The 15,108-nt window shown below is 61.3% G+C and overlaps 1 protein-coding gene across 1 annotated transcript in view; it reads left to right on the top strand.

The window, feature by feature from the left end:
* COL7A1 (collagen type VII alpha 1 chain) overlaps positions 1 to 15,108 on the top strand; it is a 30,528-nt gene that overhangs the window by 2,248 nt on the left and 13,172 nt on the right. Inside the window, exons 6-64 of the mRNA XM_040246906.1 lie at positions 32 to 195; positions 277 to 406; positions 509 to 625; positions 731 to 877; positions 964 to 1,080; positions 1,156 to 1,305; positions 1,398 to 1,520; positions 2,162 to 2,305; positions 2,397 to 2,522; positions 2,629 to 2,772; positions 3,330 to 3,449; positions 3,607 to 3,750; positions 4,109 to 4,234; positions 4,333 to 4,479; positions 4,738 to 4,860; positions 5,225 to 5,371; positions 5,630 to 5,764; positions 5,850 to 5,996; positions 6,079 to 6,215; positions 6,494 to 6,620; positions 6,705 to 6,851; positions 6,939 to 7,111; positions 7,210 to 7,245; positions 7,330 to 7,356; positions 7,451 to 7,495; positions 7,569 to 7,631; positions 8,060 to 8,131; positions 8,227 to 8,262; positions 8,405 to 8,440; positions 8,622 to 8,693; positions 8,788 to 8,865; positions 9,106 to 9,132; positions 9,215 to 9,268; positions 9,391 to 9,453; positions 9,549 to 9,608; positions 9,715 to 9,750; positions 10,133 to 10,177; positions 10,257 to 10,292; positions 10,633 to 10,677; positions 10,757 to 10,792; positions 10,913 to 10,945; positions 11,258 to 11,290; positions 11,458 to 11,511; positions 11,586 to 11,645; positions 11,753 to 11,788; positions 11,886 to 11,966; positions 12,065 to 12,100; positions 12,294 to 12,338; positions 12,520 to 12,591; positions 12,851 to 12,895; positions 13,144 to 13,170; positions 13,346 to 13,375; positions 13,506 to 13,586; positions 13,662 to 13,697; positions 13,781 to 13,816; positions 13,911 to 13,991; positions 14,244 to 14,279; positions 14,681 to 14,743; positions 14,829 to 14,873. Coding sequence (XP_040102840.1) covers positions 32 to 195; positions 277 to 406; positions 509 to 625; positions 731 to 877; positions 964 to 1,080; positions 1,156 to 1,305; positions 1,398 to 1,520; positions 2,162 to 2,305; positions 2,397 to 2,522; positions 2,629 to 2,772; positions 3,330 to 3,449; positions 3,607 to 3,750; positions 4,109 to 4,234; positions 4,333 to 4,479; positions 4,738 to 4,860; positions 5,225 to 5,371; positions 5,630 to 5,764; positions 5,850 to 5,996; positions 6,079 to 6,215; positions 6,494 to 6,620; positions 6,705 to 6,851; positions 6,939 to 7,111; positions 7,210 to 7,245; positions 7,330 to 7,356; positions 7,451 to 7,495; positions 7,569 to 7,631; positions 8,060 to 8,131; positions 8,227 to 8,262; positions 8,405 to 8,440; positions 8,622 to 8,693; positions 8,788 to 8,865; positions 9,106 to 9,132; positions 9,215 to 9,268; positions 9,391 to 9,453; positions 9,549 to 9,608; positions 9,715 to 9,750; positions 10,133 to 10,177; positions 10,257 to 10,292; positions 10,633 to 10,677; positions 10,757 to 10,792; positions 10,913 to 10,945; positions 11,258 to 11,290; positions 11,458 to 11,511; positions 11,586 to 11,645; positions 11,753 to 11,788; positions 11,886 to 11,966; positions 12,065 to 12,100; positions 12,294 to 12,338; positions 12,520 to 12,591; positions 12,851 to 12,895; positions 13,144 to 13,170; positions 13,346 to 13,375; positions 13,506 to 13,586; positions 13,662 to 13,697; positions 13,781 to 13,816; positions 13,911 to 13,991; positions 14,244 to 14,279; positions 14,681 to 14,743; positions 14,829 to 14,873 — 4,832 coding nt within the window. The remainder of the gene's footprint in view (positions 1 to 31; positions 196 to 276; positions 407 to 508; positions 626 to 730; positions 878 to 963; positions 1,081 to 1,155; positions 1,306 to 1,397; positions 1,521 to 2,161; positions 2,306 to 2,396; positions 2,523 to 2,628; positions 2,773 to 3,329; positions 3,450 to 3,606; positions 3,751 to 4,108; positions 4,235 to 4,332; positions 4,480 to 4,737; positions 4,861 to 5,224; positions 5,372 to 5,629; positions 5,765 to 5,849; positions 5,997 to 6,078; positions 6,216 to 6,493; positions 6,621 to 6,704; positions 6,852 to 6,938; positions 7,112 to 7,209; positions 7,246 to 7,329; positions 7,357 to 7,450; positions 7,496 to 7,568; positions 7,632 to 8,059; positions 8,132 to 8,226; positions 8,263 to 8,404; positions 8,441 to 8,621; positions 8,694 to 8,787; positions 8,866 to 9,105; positions 9,133 to 9,214; positions 9,269 to 9,390; positions 9,454 to 9,548; positions 9,609 to 9,714; positions 9,751 to 10,132; positions 10,178 to 10,256; positions 10,293 to 10,632; positions 10,678 to 10,756; positions 10,793 to 10,912; positions 10,946 to 11,257; positions 11,291 to 11,457; positions 11,512 to 11,585; positions 11,646 to 11,752; positions 11,789 to 11,885; positions 11,967 to 12,064; positions 12,101 to 12,293; positions 12,339 to 12,519; positions 12,592 to 12,850; positions 12,896 to 13,143; positions 13,171 to 13,345; positions 13,376 to 13,505; positions 13,587 to 13,661; positions 13,698 to 13,780; positions 13,817 to 13,910; positions 13,992 to 14,243; positions 14,280 to 14,680; positions 14,744 to 14,828; positions 14,874 to 15,108) is intronic.

The following is a 15,108-nucleotide window of genomic DNA, read 5'->3' as shown; positions in this document are numbered from 1 at the left end:
TGCCTGGTTGCCTGACTGCCCCCTTCCCCAGCCGACGACTCGACCTCTGGTCCACGAGACCTGCTGCTGTCTGAGCCAGGCAGTCAGTCCTTGAGAGTCCAGTGGACAGCGGCCAGTGGCCCCGTGACTGGCTACAAGGTCCAGTACGCACCCCTGACGGGGCTGGGACAGCCACTGCCGAGCGAGCTGCGGGAGGTAAGGTTGTCGGCAGTGGGAGGTGGAGGGCTGGGGCTTAGCTGGGCAAGATGGAGTGACCTCTGATCCTGGGCATCACAGGTGAGCGTCCCAGCTGGTGAGACCAGCGTGCGGCTGCAGGGTCTCCGGCCACTGACTGAGTATCAAGTGACGGTGGTTGCCCTCTACGCCAACAGCATCGGGGAGGCCGTGAGCGGGACCGCTAGGACCAGTGAGCAGTTTTGCTAACCTCTGACCTCACTCGCCCAATCACCCATCCCTGTAACCCTTCTCCGCTCTGGACTCACTAATCCCCGATGGGACCTTCCCCTAGCTGCTCTGGAGGGGCCGGAAGTGACCATCCAGAACACCACAGCCCACAGCCTCCTGGTGGCCTGGCGGAGAGTGCCAGGTGCCACTGGCTACCGGGTGACGTGGCGGGTCGTCAGGGGTGAGTGAGAGGTGCTGTGGGCGGAAGGGAGTCCCTGCGCCTCAGACAGGACGGTGGGGTCCTGAGTCTGCAAGACCCACTGACCCTTCTGTGCCCCCCGGGCAGGTGGGGCTACGCAGCAGCAGGAGCTGGGCCCTGGGCAGGGGTCAGTGTTGCTGCGGGACCTGCAGCCTGGCACCGACTATGAGGTGACCGTGAGCGCCCTGCTTGGCCAGAGCGTGGGGCCGGCCACCTCCCTGACTGCCCGCACTGGTGAGAGGGCTGGGTGCTTCCTTCGGGCTGGGTGGGCAGGCTGGCCGGGCACAGAGGACCACTGATGTCCCACGTGCCCTGGGCAGACACGTCTGTCGAGCAGACCCTGCGTCCTGTCATCCTGGGCCCCACGTCCATTCTCCTCTCCTGGAACCTGGTGCCTGAGGCCCGTGGCTACCGGCTGGAGTGGCGGCGTGAGAGTGGTCCGTGCAGGAGGCCGGGGTGGGCAGGTGGGGTAGAGGCCTGGCCTCGGCTGGCCTAACCCCGTTCTCCTGCAGGCTTAGAGGTGCCACAGAAGGTGGTGCTGCCCTCTGACGTGACCCGCTACCAGTTGGATGGGCTGCAGCCGGGCACCGAGTACCGCCTCACGCTCTACACGTTGCTAGAGGGCCGCGAGGTGGCCACCCCAGCGACCGTGGTCCCCACCGGTGAGGGCCCCCGTCGGCCCGGTCAGGTGAGCAGGGATGGGAGGGGGGATGTCCCGGGCCGCCTCTCATGCGGTGTTCTCTCGCTGGTCCAGAGCTGCCCGTGGGCCCTGTCACAGCCCTCCAGGCCACCGAGCTGCCTGGGCAGCGCGTGCGAGTGTCCTGGAGCCCAGTTCCCAGTGCCACCGAGTATCGCGTCACTGTGCGCAGCGCCCAGGGTGAGGCAGACACGCCAGACCGTGCAGACACTGCAGTCCCAGCCCTCGGGGTCTGACTGCACCCTTACTGCATCCCTTTCCACTCCTGGGGCTCTACTGCCGCCTCCTGTCTCCTTGTCCATCCATCTCCCAAGAAGGCCCTGAAGCCACACCTGTCATGGGGCCTGTCTTACCCCTGTCCTGCCCCTGCCTAGCTCTGCACCTAGATCTGTCTCCACTCCCCGCCCCACATCCCTGACCATGGCTTTCACCTTCTCCAGAACCATGAGTTCAACCCCTGCCCTTCTATAAGCTTAGCTGGGACCACTGTCCTCCCATGCCTCCGTCCAATAGTGACCCGCCATCACTATTAATGACCTGTCAGCTCACATCGCCATCCACCAGCTTCTGACATCCTGCATCTCACGTCCCTGTCTGCTCCCTCCCATCACCATCGCCATTCGTCACAGGCCCGTTCTTCATGTGTCACCGTCCCTCATGACGCCTTTTATCCCCCGTCCTTACGTCTCACCCTTTTCTGTCCCATGTCCCATCCCTCACTGGCCCTTTTCGCCCTGTATCTCTGTCCATCACTGACCGCCTTCGCCCCCCGCCCCCATCCCTCACTGACCCCTGCCTGCCTGTCCTACCTTCTCTTGTAGGGGTTGAGCGGAGCCTGGTGCTTCCTGGGAGTCAGACGGCCTTTGACTTGGATGACGTCCGGGCTGGGCTCAGCTACACGGTGCGGGTGTCAGCGCGAGTAGGCAGCCGGGAGGGCGCTGCCAGCATCCTCACTGTCCGCCGTGGTTAGTGCGGCATGCGAGAGCCGGGGAGACAGCTGCCTGACTCACTCAGGGGTCCTGGTTTTGATCCCTGACCTCTGTCTTTAACTCCCAGAGCCAGAAACCCCACTGGCCACCCCAGGGCTGCGGGTCGTGGCATCGGACGCAACGCGAGTGAGGGTGGCCTGGGGACCAGTTCCCGGAGCCAGCGGATTTCGGATTAGCTGGAGGACGGACAATGGTCAGCGGGGTGGGGAAGGGAGGGCTGTTGGGGGGGGACAATCAGGGTGTGGGGGGCCCGAGGGCAGGCGGGGGCCATGTGTACCAGCACTCCCCTCTGACACTAGGTCTGGAGTCCAGCCAGACAGTCCCCTCAGACTCTACCGCCACCGACATCGTGGGGCTGAGACCTGGGACCTCGTACCAGGTGGCCGTGTCGGCACTGCGAGGAAGAGAGGAGGGCCCCCCGGCGGTCATCGTGGCTCGAACCGGTCAGGGCCTGAGCCGGCCCCCTGGCACGCGCTCTCCGTGCCCTCTCAGACCCGAATGGCTTCCCTCTCAGACCCTTGCTTCTGCACAGAACTCCAGTCTCACGCTTTAGATCCCCGCTGCATGCTCCCCCAGAGGCCCCGCTCCCCCGAAGTCTCCCTCGGCTCCCCCAAAGTCCCTGCCTTCTTCAGATTCCTCTGCCTCTCTCTCAACACCCCACTCTTCTCGCCCTCAGGCTTCCACCCCTCACCTCTCAGCCCCATTGGCTGTTTTCTGCCGGCTCTGACCTTCCTCTTAGACTTATACACTTTCTACTCCTAACACCTCCACCAGAACCGTTACCTTCTCTATCAGACACTCTGGTCTCCCAGATTCCTGCCCGCTGCGGCCTCAGATTTCCACTGTCCCTTCTGTCCGAACCCCTCTCCTTCCCCATCTGACCCACCCACTGCCTTCCGCTGTCAAATCCCTGCCTCCGGTTAGACTCCCATTGCTTTCCTCTAGTAGATAGATACGCAGCACCTTCCCCATCAGACCCTCCGCTGCCTCTCCCCTCCAGACGCACTGGGCCCAGTGAGATCGGTCCATGTGACTCGAGTCAGCAGCTCATCTGTCACCATCACCTGGAACCGGGTTCCTGGTGCCACCGGGTACAGGGTCTCCTGGCGCTCAGGCCGAGGTGGGGACCAGGGATCTGGGAAAGGAACAGAGATTTTGGAGGTTGGGGGGGGCAGGTCTGGGTGGAATGGGAGCAGGGGGTTTCTTAGGGGGTCCAGGTAAGACATTGGGGGTCAGAGTCAGGATAGTCCTAGGGCTACCTTCATCCTCACTCCTAGGCCCAGAGAAATCCCAGTTGGTTTCTGGGGAGGCCACGGTGGCCGAGCTGGATGGACTGGAGCCAGATACTGAGTACACCGTGCGTGTGTGGGCCCGTGTGGCTGGTGTGGACGGGACGCCTGCCTCTGCGGTTGTGAGAACTGGTAGGTGGACCCTGGCCAGCTGCTAGCCACACATCACTGACTGGCCCGTCCTGCTGTGTATTCCTGAGTGCTCCAGCTGCTCGCTCCATCGCTGATCCGCCCGTGACTTCTCTTCCCACACTGACCTGCCCCCCACTGACTAGCAGGCCATGCAGAGTGACCTCCTGGCTGCTCCCCACTGCCCACTCCGAGGCAGTGAGCTCCTCCCTCTCAGGAGCTGCCTACACTGACTTGTCACACTCAGCTCACACTGAGCTTCAGATAGCGCTTCCGGCACTGAGGAAGGTCTCAATGCCTGTTCCGCCGCCCGCTTTTCTGCCAGCTCTCCAGTGACCCCTTTCCCTGCCTCTGCCCCCAGACCCTCAGCCTGTGGGCAGCGTGTCGAAGCTGCAGATCCTTAATGCCTCCAGTGACGTTCTGCGGGTCACCTGGGTGGGGGTCACTGGAGCCACAGCCTACAGACTGGCCTGGGGCCGGAGCGAGGGTATGGTTCCCTGATCCTGCCGTTGCCCTTCCTGGCTGGGATTGCCCCCCTCTGGCCCGCCTCCATCTCTGACTGCTACCCTATGCTCACCTGGCCAGGTGGCCCCACAAGACAGCAGATTCTCCCAGGAAACACGGACTCCGCAGAAATACGGGGCCTCGAAGGCGGAGTCAGTTATTCAGTGAGAGTGACCGCACTCGTAGGGGACCGCGAGGGCGCGCCTGTCTCCATAGTCGTCACCACCCGTAGGCAGAGCTTGGGCTGGGGCGAGCCTTGGCTCGGTGCCTCCAGGGCTTGGGGGCGGGGTTTGTGCTCGGGAATGGAAAAGGGACCAGGGATTGGTCGTCGTGAACCTGTGGGGGTGGGGTCTTCTGGGGGAGGCGGTATGCAGCCTGGATCGTGAGCCTATTGGGGGCGGTGCGCCTTCCGGGGTTGGCCTGGAATTGGCACAGATCGGGCCGGGGGGGCGGAGCCTCCCTGATGGGCTTGCTTTTTTTCTCTAGCTCCTGAGGCTCCTCCAGCCCTGGAGACACTTCGCGTGGTGCAGCGAGGGGAGCACTCGCTGAGGCTGCACTGGCAGCCGGTGCCTGGTGCACGCGGCTTCCGTCTGCGTTGGCGACCTGAGGGTGAGAGGTACCCCCGGTGGTGGTGGGGGGGGGGTTAGGGATCATTGGGAGAGGGGCTGGGAGTGGGGTCCGTGAAATCCGTGAGAGTGGGCACGGATTGTCAGTAGGGGGTCTGCGGGATTGCTGAAGGTACCTGGGATCAGTCACCTAGGTGTGTGGAATCAGTGAGGGTCATTCAGGCAGAATCAGCGAGAATGAGGATCACAGTCAGGAGGTAGACCCCATTGGCAGAGTCAGTCAGTGAGGCTGGCGGGGGTCGTGGTCAGTAAGGTAGGTGAGGGTCAGTGAGGTGGATGTGCCCATTAATGCCAGCCTGTAGCATCCTCCTACATGCCCCCGACCTCCACTCTCATGCCTGCCCCAGGTGGCCAGGAACAGTCCCGAGTCCTGGGGCCGGAAGTCAGCAGCTATGACCTGGATGGGCTGGAGCCAGCGACCCACTACCGCATATGGCTGAGCGTCTTGGGGACGGCTGGAGAAGGGCCCCCCTCGGAAGTGACTGCATATACTGGTGTGCTCCTACCCCTACTGACGACCTACACCTCTACCCCAACTTCCCGCACCTGATGACCTACCCTGACTTCCTGCACCCCATGACCCCGAGTGACTCCTCCTGTAGCCCCCTCTACCATTCTTAACCTGGGGTGATCCCAGCATGACTTCCGGTGACACTTCCTTCACCAAGCTGAATCTGCCCCAGGGTCTCCTTAGATCTCTCTGGGTTCTCAGGACACAGACTCTGATCCCCGGTCTTTGATTCCTCCTCCAGAGTCACCTCGTGTCCCAAGCACTCAACTGCGTGTGGTGGACACGTCAGTCGACTCAGTGACTCTGGCCTGGACCCCAGTGTCTGGGGTGTCCAGCTACATCCTATCCTGGCGGCCTCTCAGAGGCCCTGGCCAAGGTGAAGGGGAGGCCTGGGTTGGGGCAGGTTGGCAGTGGGGGCTCCATGGAAGGCGTCCTGTTTAACTGAGTTCTGTCCTCTGCAGAACTGCCTGGGGCCTCACAGACACTTCCGGGGACCTCAACTTCCCAGCGGGTGACAGGCCTAGAGCTGGGTACCTCCTACCTCTTCTCCCTAACTCCTGTCCAGGACGGTGTACGGGGTCCTGAGGCCTCTATCACACAGAGCCCAGGTAGGGTGGGCACCACAGGAGGGGCCCACCAGAGCAGCTGGATGGGCCGGGTTCCCCAGAAACTCAGCCCCCTTTCCTGCAGCGTGTCCCCGTGGCCTGATGGATGTGGTATTCCTGGTGCACACCACTCGAGACAATGCTCATCGCTCGGAGGCTGTGAAGCGAGCCCTGGAGCACCTGGTGTCTGCACTCGGGCCTCTCGGGCCACAGGCTGTCCAGGTTTGGCCCCAGAGGCAGCCAGACTCCGGCCTGTCTCTGCCCACCCTTGGCCCCCACACCACTGCCCTGCCCTGCCAGCAGTCCAGGTTTTCTCCCAGCCCTTCCACAGGCTCCAGATCCCCTCACTAGCTGGTTGACTCCACATCCTGCCATCACTGCTGACCCCCCAGTAGTGCAGGTTCACTTATACACATTGGGCTCTGTGTCCCCCGCCAGGCTCTGTGTCCCCTCTGCCTGCTGGGTCGTCTTCCCCAGGCTCTGTGTTTTACCCACGCTAGGTCGGCCTCCTGTCCTACAGTCACCGGCCCTCCCCACTGTTGTCGCTGAACAGCTCCCATGACCTTGGCATCATCCTGCAGAAGATCCGCAACATCCCCTACACGGACCCAAGTGGGAACAACCTGGGTAAGGACTCCGTGGACATGGACTCTTGGGGCTCTCCCTTGGGGAGCTCGGTGCCCCTGGGTTCTGACATGTCCTTTCTCCCAGGCACAGCCGTGGTTACAGCCCACAGATACCTGCTGGCACCAGATGCACCTGGACGCCGCCGGCATGTGCCGGGGGTGATGGTTCTCCTGGTGGATGAGCCCTTGAGAGGTGACATCTTCAACTCTATCCGTGAGGCCCAGGCTGCTGGTGAGGAGCAGGGCTGGTGGGAATGGGACCTGGGAGCAGCCTTGGCCCCGGCAGGGTCATCATGCAGGCTGCTGGACCACTCCTTAGGGCTCAAAGTGATGATGCTGGGCCTGGCGGGAGCTGACCCAGAGCAGCTGCGTCGTTTGGTGCCTGGCATGGACCCTTCCCAGACCTTCTTCGCTGTGGATGATGGTCCGAGCTTGGAGCTGGCCATCAGTAGTCTGGCAGCAGCCCTGTGTCAGACAGCCTTGACCACGCAGGTTTGGAAGGGGCGTCTGGGGGACTAGGTGGTGGAGAAGAGTGGGTCTGGGGGCTCTTGGTTGAACTGCCTGACCTCAAGGAGACCCTGTATCCACAGCCACAGCCAGAGCCTTGCTCAGTGTATTGTCCAAAGGTGAGTGTCCAGCGTTGAGAGTGTGAGTGAGGGCCACTCTTGGGGCAAGCCACTCTGACCCTCACCCAACTTGTCTTTCCCCAGGGCCAGAAGGGGGAACCTGGACAGATGGTGAGTGGCTCCAATGGAGGGTAGAGAATGGGTTGGGGGGCCCAGTGGGGCAGGGGAGGCCAGCAGCAGAGGACTCACTGATCACCTTTCCTAGGGCCTGAAAGGACAAGCTGGGACTCCTGGCCCCCCCGGCCTCCCGGTGAGTGCCTCCCCATGCCTGTCGTCTGCACCCCGAGTAGCGAAATGTCCCCTCACCTGCTCTCTCCTCACAGGGCAGGATTGGTGCTCCTGGCCCCCAGGGACCTCCTGGAAGTGTCTCTGTGAAGGGCGAGAGGGTGAGTGTAGAGAACATTGAGGTTCCCCTAAGACAATCCTTGAAGCTTCCTCAGTGTCTTTAGAAGAGAGAGTGGAAACACAGAGTATTTCTGGAAGCCTAAGTGAATGTGATAGACGGTGGCAGAGACTTTGGGGGAAGGGCCTGAAGTGGAGGGGGCCAGTGGGGTTTCGAGGGCCCCGGAGAGCCTGGGTGGAAGTTCAGAGTCCTTGAGGCATGGAAGGCCCTGGCCTCATCACTGCCCCTGTGCCTGGGGTTTGGCTCCCTTCAGCTCAAGGGCAGCATCTTGGCCCCACGGCGCCACCCCCAACAGCACTTGGGCCTGTGGGGTGAGGGGTCCAGGTGAAGAACAGTCAGTCTGCACCCCTCCAACGAACCAGGGGCACCGAGGGAGGGTGCCTTCCTGCTCTGACCTCTTTGCCTCCTTAGGGCTTCCCTGGGGCAGATGGGCCTCCAGGCACCCCTGGCCGCCCTGGGACTCCTGGAGCCCCTGGTCCAAAGGTGAGCAAGCCTTGCCCTCGCAATTCACATGATGGGACGCTTTGCTTCAGTGGGTGGGGTGGTCTGACTGCTCTGACTCTGGCTTCCGTTTACAGGGCTCCCCAGGGTGGGCCGGCCCTCGTGGAGAACCAGTAAGTTGCTCTCCCTCTCAGGGTCTTCCCAGAGCTCTTTCTGTGGGGTGGGGACTTGGGGTGGTGGAGAGGGATTGGCCTATGGGGGCCCAAACTGAAACGCACTGAGATCAGACATCACCCTTTGCTCTTTTGCCCTCAGGGAGAGCGAGGACCTCGAGGCCCAAAGGGGGAGCCGGTAGGTGAAGGACGGAGGGGAGGGAACCAAGCTGGATGTCCCAGGGAGGAGCGGAGTTGCCCTCCAGCCTGACACTGTGTAGGGCCTAAGGCATCATGAGGAATAGCTGGGGACCTCTGGGGCTTCTCCCACCTCAGGGTTCCCATACCCTTAATCCTGCCTGCTGTTCTCTGTCCTGCAGGGAGAGCCCGGACAAGTCATTGGAGGCGAGGGCCCAGGGCTTCCTGGGCAGAAAGGGGACCCTGGACCTCCAGTAAGTTCTAGAGTATGGTGGTAGGGGGAATCTACAGGGGTGGGAGAGAATGGGGGTCATGGGGCTGTGCTTTATACTTTGTCTCTTCCATCAGGGTCCCCCTGGATCTCGTGGGCCGTTGGGGGACCCGGGACCCCGGGGTCCCCCAGGATTTCCCGGAACAGCTGTGAAGGTGACAGCATGACCACCATGGTCTCATCACCTCCATGTGACCCAGTGACCTGGTGACCTCATTTGAACCCACACTACCCCTACTGGTCACTCTGAGCCCATAGGCCCTCTTGGCCATCCCCCGCCCATGACTCCTCAGTTCTTCCGTGACCTTTGTAACCCAGTTTGGCCACAAGATGCCCATTCCTCCTGGGATCTTGGGAAGTAGAGGTGTAGCCATGGGTCATGATCTCTCTTCCAGGGTGAGAAAGGCGATCGTGGGGAGCGGGTAAGTAAGGGGCAAGTTAGGCTGGGGGTGGCATGGAGCCTGATTCCCCCTGGCCACCTCCTGACTTGCTGTTCTTTCCCAGGGGCCCCCTGGACCAGGTGACGGCACTGCTGCTCTGGGCGAGCCTGGGCTGCCGGTGAGGGACCCCGGGGGCCATGCTCTGGGTGTGGATAGAGGAGCTGGGGGCTCTGCTGGGGCAGTTGGGGGGCGGGTGCTGGGCCTGTTTGCGGCTCTCAGTTTCTCCTCACTTCCTCCTAGGGTCTTCCTGGAAGCCCCGGACCCCAAGGCTCAGTTGGCCCCCCTGGAGAAAAAGGAGAAAAGGTGGGAGACGTGACCTGTTGCTGTCCCAGTTCTCAGGTAGAGGGAGGCGTCCGGGTGCAGGGAGCAGGGTCTTTTACCATCTGTTCCTCCTTCAGGGTGACTGTGAAGATGGAGCCCCGGGCCTCCCAGGACAACCCGGGATCCCGGGTGAGCGGGTGAGTGTGGGGGCCAGGGGGTGGGCAAGGCCCCAGCCCTCACCCTCAGCCATCAACCCTCTACTCCATCCTTATTACCAACCCCAAATCTCTGAACCCCTTTCAGGGCCTTCGGGGACTTCCTGGAGATGCTGGCCCCAAAGTAAGTGCCGGGACTTCCCTGGGAGCCCAGTGGTTAAAACTCCGAGCTTCCAACACAGCTGGTGCAGGTTTGATCCCTGATCAGGGAGCCAAGACCTCACATGCTCCATGGCCAAAAAAAGAGATCATAAAACAAGAGAAGTAATATTGTAACAAATAAAGACCAAAATAACTTAAAAGAGAAACCAAAAAACGTGCCCTTTGGGGAGGTCAGGTATGAGGGGTGACACACTGGGACCCTTGCAGGATTAGGGGACACAGAGGACTGGAGGTGAGAGTTCTCTCCAGGTCGGAGGTTGCGGTTTCAGGGGTGGATGGCTGGAGCCTGAGACACCTCGTCTGGGCTTCAGCAGTGAAGGCCCCTTTCCTGTCTCTCCCCTCAGGGCGACCGAGGACTAACAGGGGCCGCTGGTGAGGCTGGAGAGAAGGTCAGTGCGCCCTGGGGGGTCTCTCAGGGCCCTGCAGGGTCTGGGGCAGACTTGGTTCTGACCCATTCTGTTCCATCAGGGTGAACGTGGATTGCCTGGCCCAGTGGGACCACAGGTGAGCCTACTGACCCCAGTGTCAGCTGACCTTGGCTCCCTACCCCTCCTGGTTCTGGCTTCTTGCCCTTGACCTCCACTGCCCCTGACCCTCCACCCCTCCTCACATGACTTCTAATCTCTGCTGCTGCAGGCTCTAACCCTCAACCTCAGGGACCTGCTTTTGGGTCTCTGACCCTGCTGAACTGACCTTGACTCCCACTGACCTGGTCTCTGTCTTCCTGCTGACCTCAATCCTGATCTTCTGGGAGCCCCATCCTGAACCTCCAGCCCTTCTCTGCCATCATGCCTCTACCCTCACCTGCCCGACCTGGGTCAGCATTTCTGCTTCTCTTCCCCAGGGGCTGCCGGGAGTTGCTGGACGACCTGGATCCGAGGGTCCTGAAGTAAGTCTGTGACTGTGGGCCCAGGAGGGGGCTTTTCGTGTTCCTCCCCATCCTGGGCTCATGCTTTCTCCATGCGCAGGGGCCACCAGGACCAACCGGCCGCCGAGGAGAGAAGGTGGGTCATGGGCTGGGAGTCAGTCCCCACTATACTAGGGATTGTGGCAGGTGGGACCCTGGGCCTTTGAGTCCCCATGTGGGTCCCTGACCCAGCCCTGTTGCTACCCTCTGTCCACAGGGGGAGCCTGGTCGGCCTGGAGACCCCGCAGTGGTGAGTGAAGGGAGAGTGGGTCTCTTGATCACAGCACAGCCCCTTGAGGACTGTAACCCACTTGGAAACCAGCACTGTGGGCTCAGAGCTCTGTGACTGACGCTGTAACAAACCTTCCAACTCCTGCCTGTGATGCTGTGACCCCATGACCCTTGTACAGGCCGTGAGCCCCGTGTAATCCCTGCCCTGCTCCCAGTGCTGACCCTGGAACCTCTGGCAGAGACTTCCGGTTTCATATATACCCCCAACCTCAATCAGGGCTGTCGTACTATGATCCCTTGGCCAAGTCATGTCTGTCCTGTTTGTTTTCAGGGACCTGGGGGTGCTGGAGCCAAAGGAGAGAAGGTATGTCTGGCGAGAAGTGAAGGGCAGCTGTTACAGGGTTGAGATCAAGGTCACAGGGTGCGCCTCAAGCAGGGCCCCTGGAGGTCATGACAGCTGTGGCATGATTGTTGGGGAGTGGGGCTCATGGAGCCTGGGGCTGAGGCTGATCTCGTCTTTGTCACCTCCAGGGAGATATGGGGCCCCCGGGGCCCAAAGGAGCTGCCGGATTCAAAGGGGAACAGGTGAGTGTGCGAAGTGTTAGGGGGTCGGGCAGGTGACACTTGTGTCCCCTGACCTCTGATTCTTCCTTCCACAGGGCTCACCTGGCTTGGCTCTTCCTGGAGACCCTGGCCCCAAGGGAGACCCTGGAGGCCGAGTGCGTAAATGTGGGCAAGGGGAGTGTGACAGAAAGAGATGGGGAGCTGCCTGGGAGCTGCCTGGGAGCCCCAGCTAAGTCCTGTCTCCCCTCCCCATGCCCGGCAGGGTCCCATTGGCCTCACTGGCAGAGCAGGACCCCCGGTGAGTGCCTGTGACCTTGGGTACCATCAAGGTTTCTGGGGTCTCCTCCCCTCAAGGACTGGCTACACGTGCAGCGTCACTCTCTCCTCCTGCACAGGGTGACTCAGGACCCCCTGGAGAAAAGGGAGACCCTGGGCGGCCTGGTTCCCCAGGACCCGTCGGCCCCCGAGGACGAGACGTAAGAGGACTGGGCTGGGGGAGTGCTGGGGGGTGGGGAGTAGAGTATGCTGGCACCCCTGGGAGTTGGGGATCAGGGCTGACCCTCATGTCTCACAGGGTGAAGCTGGAGAGAAGGGCGACGAGGGTCCCGCGGTGAGACTCCTTCCCTCTGTGGTTTCTGATCCTTTGTCCTTGAGTGGGAATCCCAGGGGGTGGGCTCCACCAGGTTATCCCGTCCATCCTCCTGCCGCCTGTCCAGTCAATACCCAGGCCCATTCGGCCGCCCCTCTCTGAGTCAGTCTAAGCCTAACTCATCTGTTTGATACGGGGTTCTCTCCACTACCAGGGTGACCCAGGTTTGCCTGGAAAAGCTGGCGAGCGTGGCCTTCGGGTGAGGCTTTGCAGGGAGAAGTAAGGGGGTTCTGTATTAGAAGAGGTGGGAACAAAGGGGATGGGAAACTCTGACATGGTTTTCGGGGTGATGGAGAACCCGGGGTAGTATGGAGGTCATAGGGTGATCTGCAAAATCCTGGGAGGGGGAGGGTCTATCTCACACCAGCTACTCTTCTCAGGGGGCGCCTGGAGCTCGGGGGCCTGTGGGTGAGAAGGGAGACCAGGGAGATCCTGGAGAGGATGGACGAAATGTGAGTCATGACCTCTGACCCCTGAACTCTAACCTCAGCTTCAGTCTCCAACCATCCAGCTTCAGTCTCCAACCATCCAGCTCCCAGCCTCTGACCCTGCCACCCCAACCCTACAATGCCCAACCCTCACAGTGATTTCCTGTGACCCCCTCATCACAACCCTCAAAAGCCACAAGGATCCCCATGAATCCCTCGGGTGTTTCCAAAGCCCCTCAGACTGCCGCCCCTCCTTACTGACCCTGACCCTCTGCCTCTGCAGGGGAGCCCTGGACCTTCTGGACCCAAGGGTGACCGTGGGGAGCCAGTGAGTACTGCTGGTGTTTCGGGCACAGAGGGTATGGAGGGTTGCGGTGCTCTGTCTGGTGAGCACCTCCGCTAAGGGCCTGGAGATCAAGGTCAGGAGCTCTGGTGGTCATCCCCAGGCCTGATCTGGCTTCTGGGGCTTGGCATAGAGGTGCAGGGAATTTAGGAGCAGAGCTGAGCTTGGGGCAAATCTGAGCTACCCCGTGGGGCCCCAGAGTTCCTGTTGACTACAATTATTTCCTTCCCTAGGGTCCCCCAGGAGCCCCTGGACGGCTGGTAAGAGCTGACTCTGTCTGATCCTCTGTCATCTCCCCCACCTGCCCCTACTGGCCCCACACATCCCTTCCACTGACTCCCACTCTCCCCACTGTCCCTGGATGTCTTCACTGGTCCTCAGCCACTCCTCTTCCCCTAGTGGGACTGTTCTTCTCACTGGCCATTCCCCCCGCAGGTGGATGTGGGACTTGGAGCCGGAGAGAAGGTACCAGGCTCTGGGGTGGAGTGAGGCTGTAGCACGGTTAGAAGCATTCCAGTACCCCCATGACCGGTTCTGCCCTGGGCGCGCCTGTGGCCCCAGTCGTGTTCCCTCAACATGCTCATCTCTGCCACAGGGAGAGCCTGGGGACCGAGGACAGGAGGGTCCACGAGGACCCAAGGGCGACCCTGGCCCCCCCGGAGCTTCTGGGGAGAGGGTGAGTGTGGCTGGTCCCATGGGGCCACATGGGCCTGGGAAACCCTGCTCTGATTTCTCCCTCTCCCGTCATCAGGGCATCAGTGGACTTCGGGGGCCTCCAGGTCCACAGGTGAGTGATGCACTTGGTACCATCAGCCTAAATGTCCATCTTGCCCTCACCTCTCACTGACCTCGTGACCTTGTTCCCTTCAGGGGGACCCAGGTGTTCGGGGCCCAGCAGGAGAAAAGGTAAAAGGGTGTGGAGGGTTTCCGACTGTCAGCCTGGGCCCTCAGATCCATCTCATCCTTCAAGGCCTCTTACCACTCACTCTGTTTTCCCCAGGGTGACCGGGGCCCTCCTGGCCTGGATGGCCGCAGTGGGCTGGATGGGAAACCAGGAGCCTCTGGCCCCCCTGGGCCGAACGTGAGTTGCGGCGGTCACTGCGTGGTCGCGCCTCTTCCCTTGTCCCTTCGTGTGTCCCCCGTCTCCGGAGCCTTGTGGGTCTTGATGAGCTCTGGGGCCAGCTGGGTTACCTGTGTCTCCTAGTACGCCACCTGGCTGGGGGGTGTCACTGCCTGGCAGGCCTTGGGTTCACAGGAACTAGTGGCCCTGTCAGAGGACAGTGCCCCTGACCCCATGACCACTGTGGACTCCCTGACTTGAGTCTCTCTTCAGGGTGCCACGGGCAAGGCCGGAGACCCAGGGAGAGATGTAAGTAAGGGGGGGATGTTAGGATGGAGGGCAGCTCAGGGGTCCAGCATAAACTGTAACCTGGTCGTCATAGTTACTGGCAGCAGGGGCATTGGTCCAGCCCTGTCCTTGGTAGGGTCCCGGTTCCCTGGCAGGCAGGTTTGAGCAGAGTTCTGCTTCCCAGTCTTCTCTACCTTGGGGCCTATAGTAGGACCCCCAAAACCTGAGGCTTCTTCCCTTTGAAGTTTCAGCAGGGGACACCCTACCCTGTTGAGTCTCAGCCTTGGGACCTCAATGGCACCTCCCAATTCTCGGGGGGGTCTCCACCCTGGAGGAGGTTTCTGTGGGGTCCTCCACGTCCATGGATGTGCCCCAGGGGATATCTCAGTGACCCTCTCAATCCTAGCAAAGACTTTTTCCAGGGACTTCCAGGCCTTCGAGGAGAACAGGGCCCCCCTGGCCCTGCTGGTCCCCCTGGAGCACCGGTGAGTCCCACTTTCATGGTACCCTTTTGCCCCCTTCCTGCCCTCACCCCAACCCTGACTTCTGACCAGTGATCTCTTCCCACAGGGAAAGCCAGGTGAGGATGGCAAGCCTGGCCTGAATGGGAAAAACGTGAGTGTCTAGAGTAGACACAGGGAAACCTCCAGAAAAATGCTAGTACCTGGACACAGCCCAGACTTGCGACACACAAGGGGCACACACGTAGATACAGGCGACGTGCACTGACACCCGTGTACCTAACCCCCCCACACAGACACGTCTGGAAACACATGTCCACGTGCACACAGAGGCAGCCTCACAGACACGGTCAGTTAGGTGGACATGTCAACCTGTGCCTGGATAGACC

Source organism: Oryx dammah, unplaced genomic scaffold (genome assembly GCF_014754425.2).
Source record: "Oryx dammah isolate SB20612 unplaced genomic scaffold, SCBI_Odam_1.1 HiC_scaffold_9, whole genome shotgun sequence".
Taxonomy (NCBI): Eukaryota; Metazoa; Chordata; class Mammalia; order Artiodactyla; family Bovidae; genus Oryx; species Oryx dammah.
Note: the sequence above shows the minus strand (reverse complement) of the source record. Positions and strands in the feature narration are given on the sequence as shown.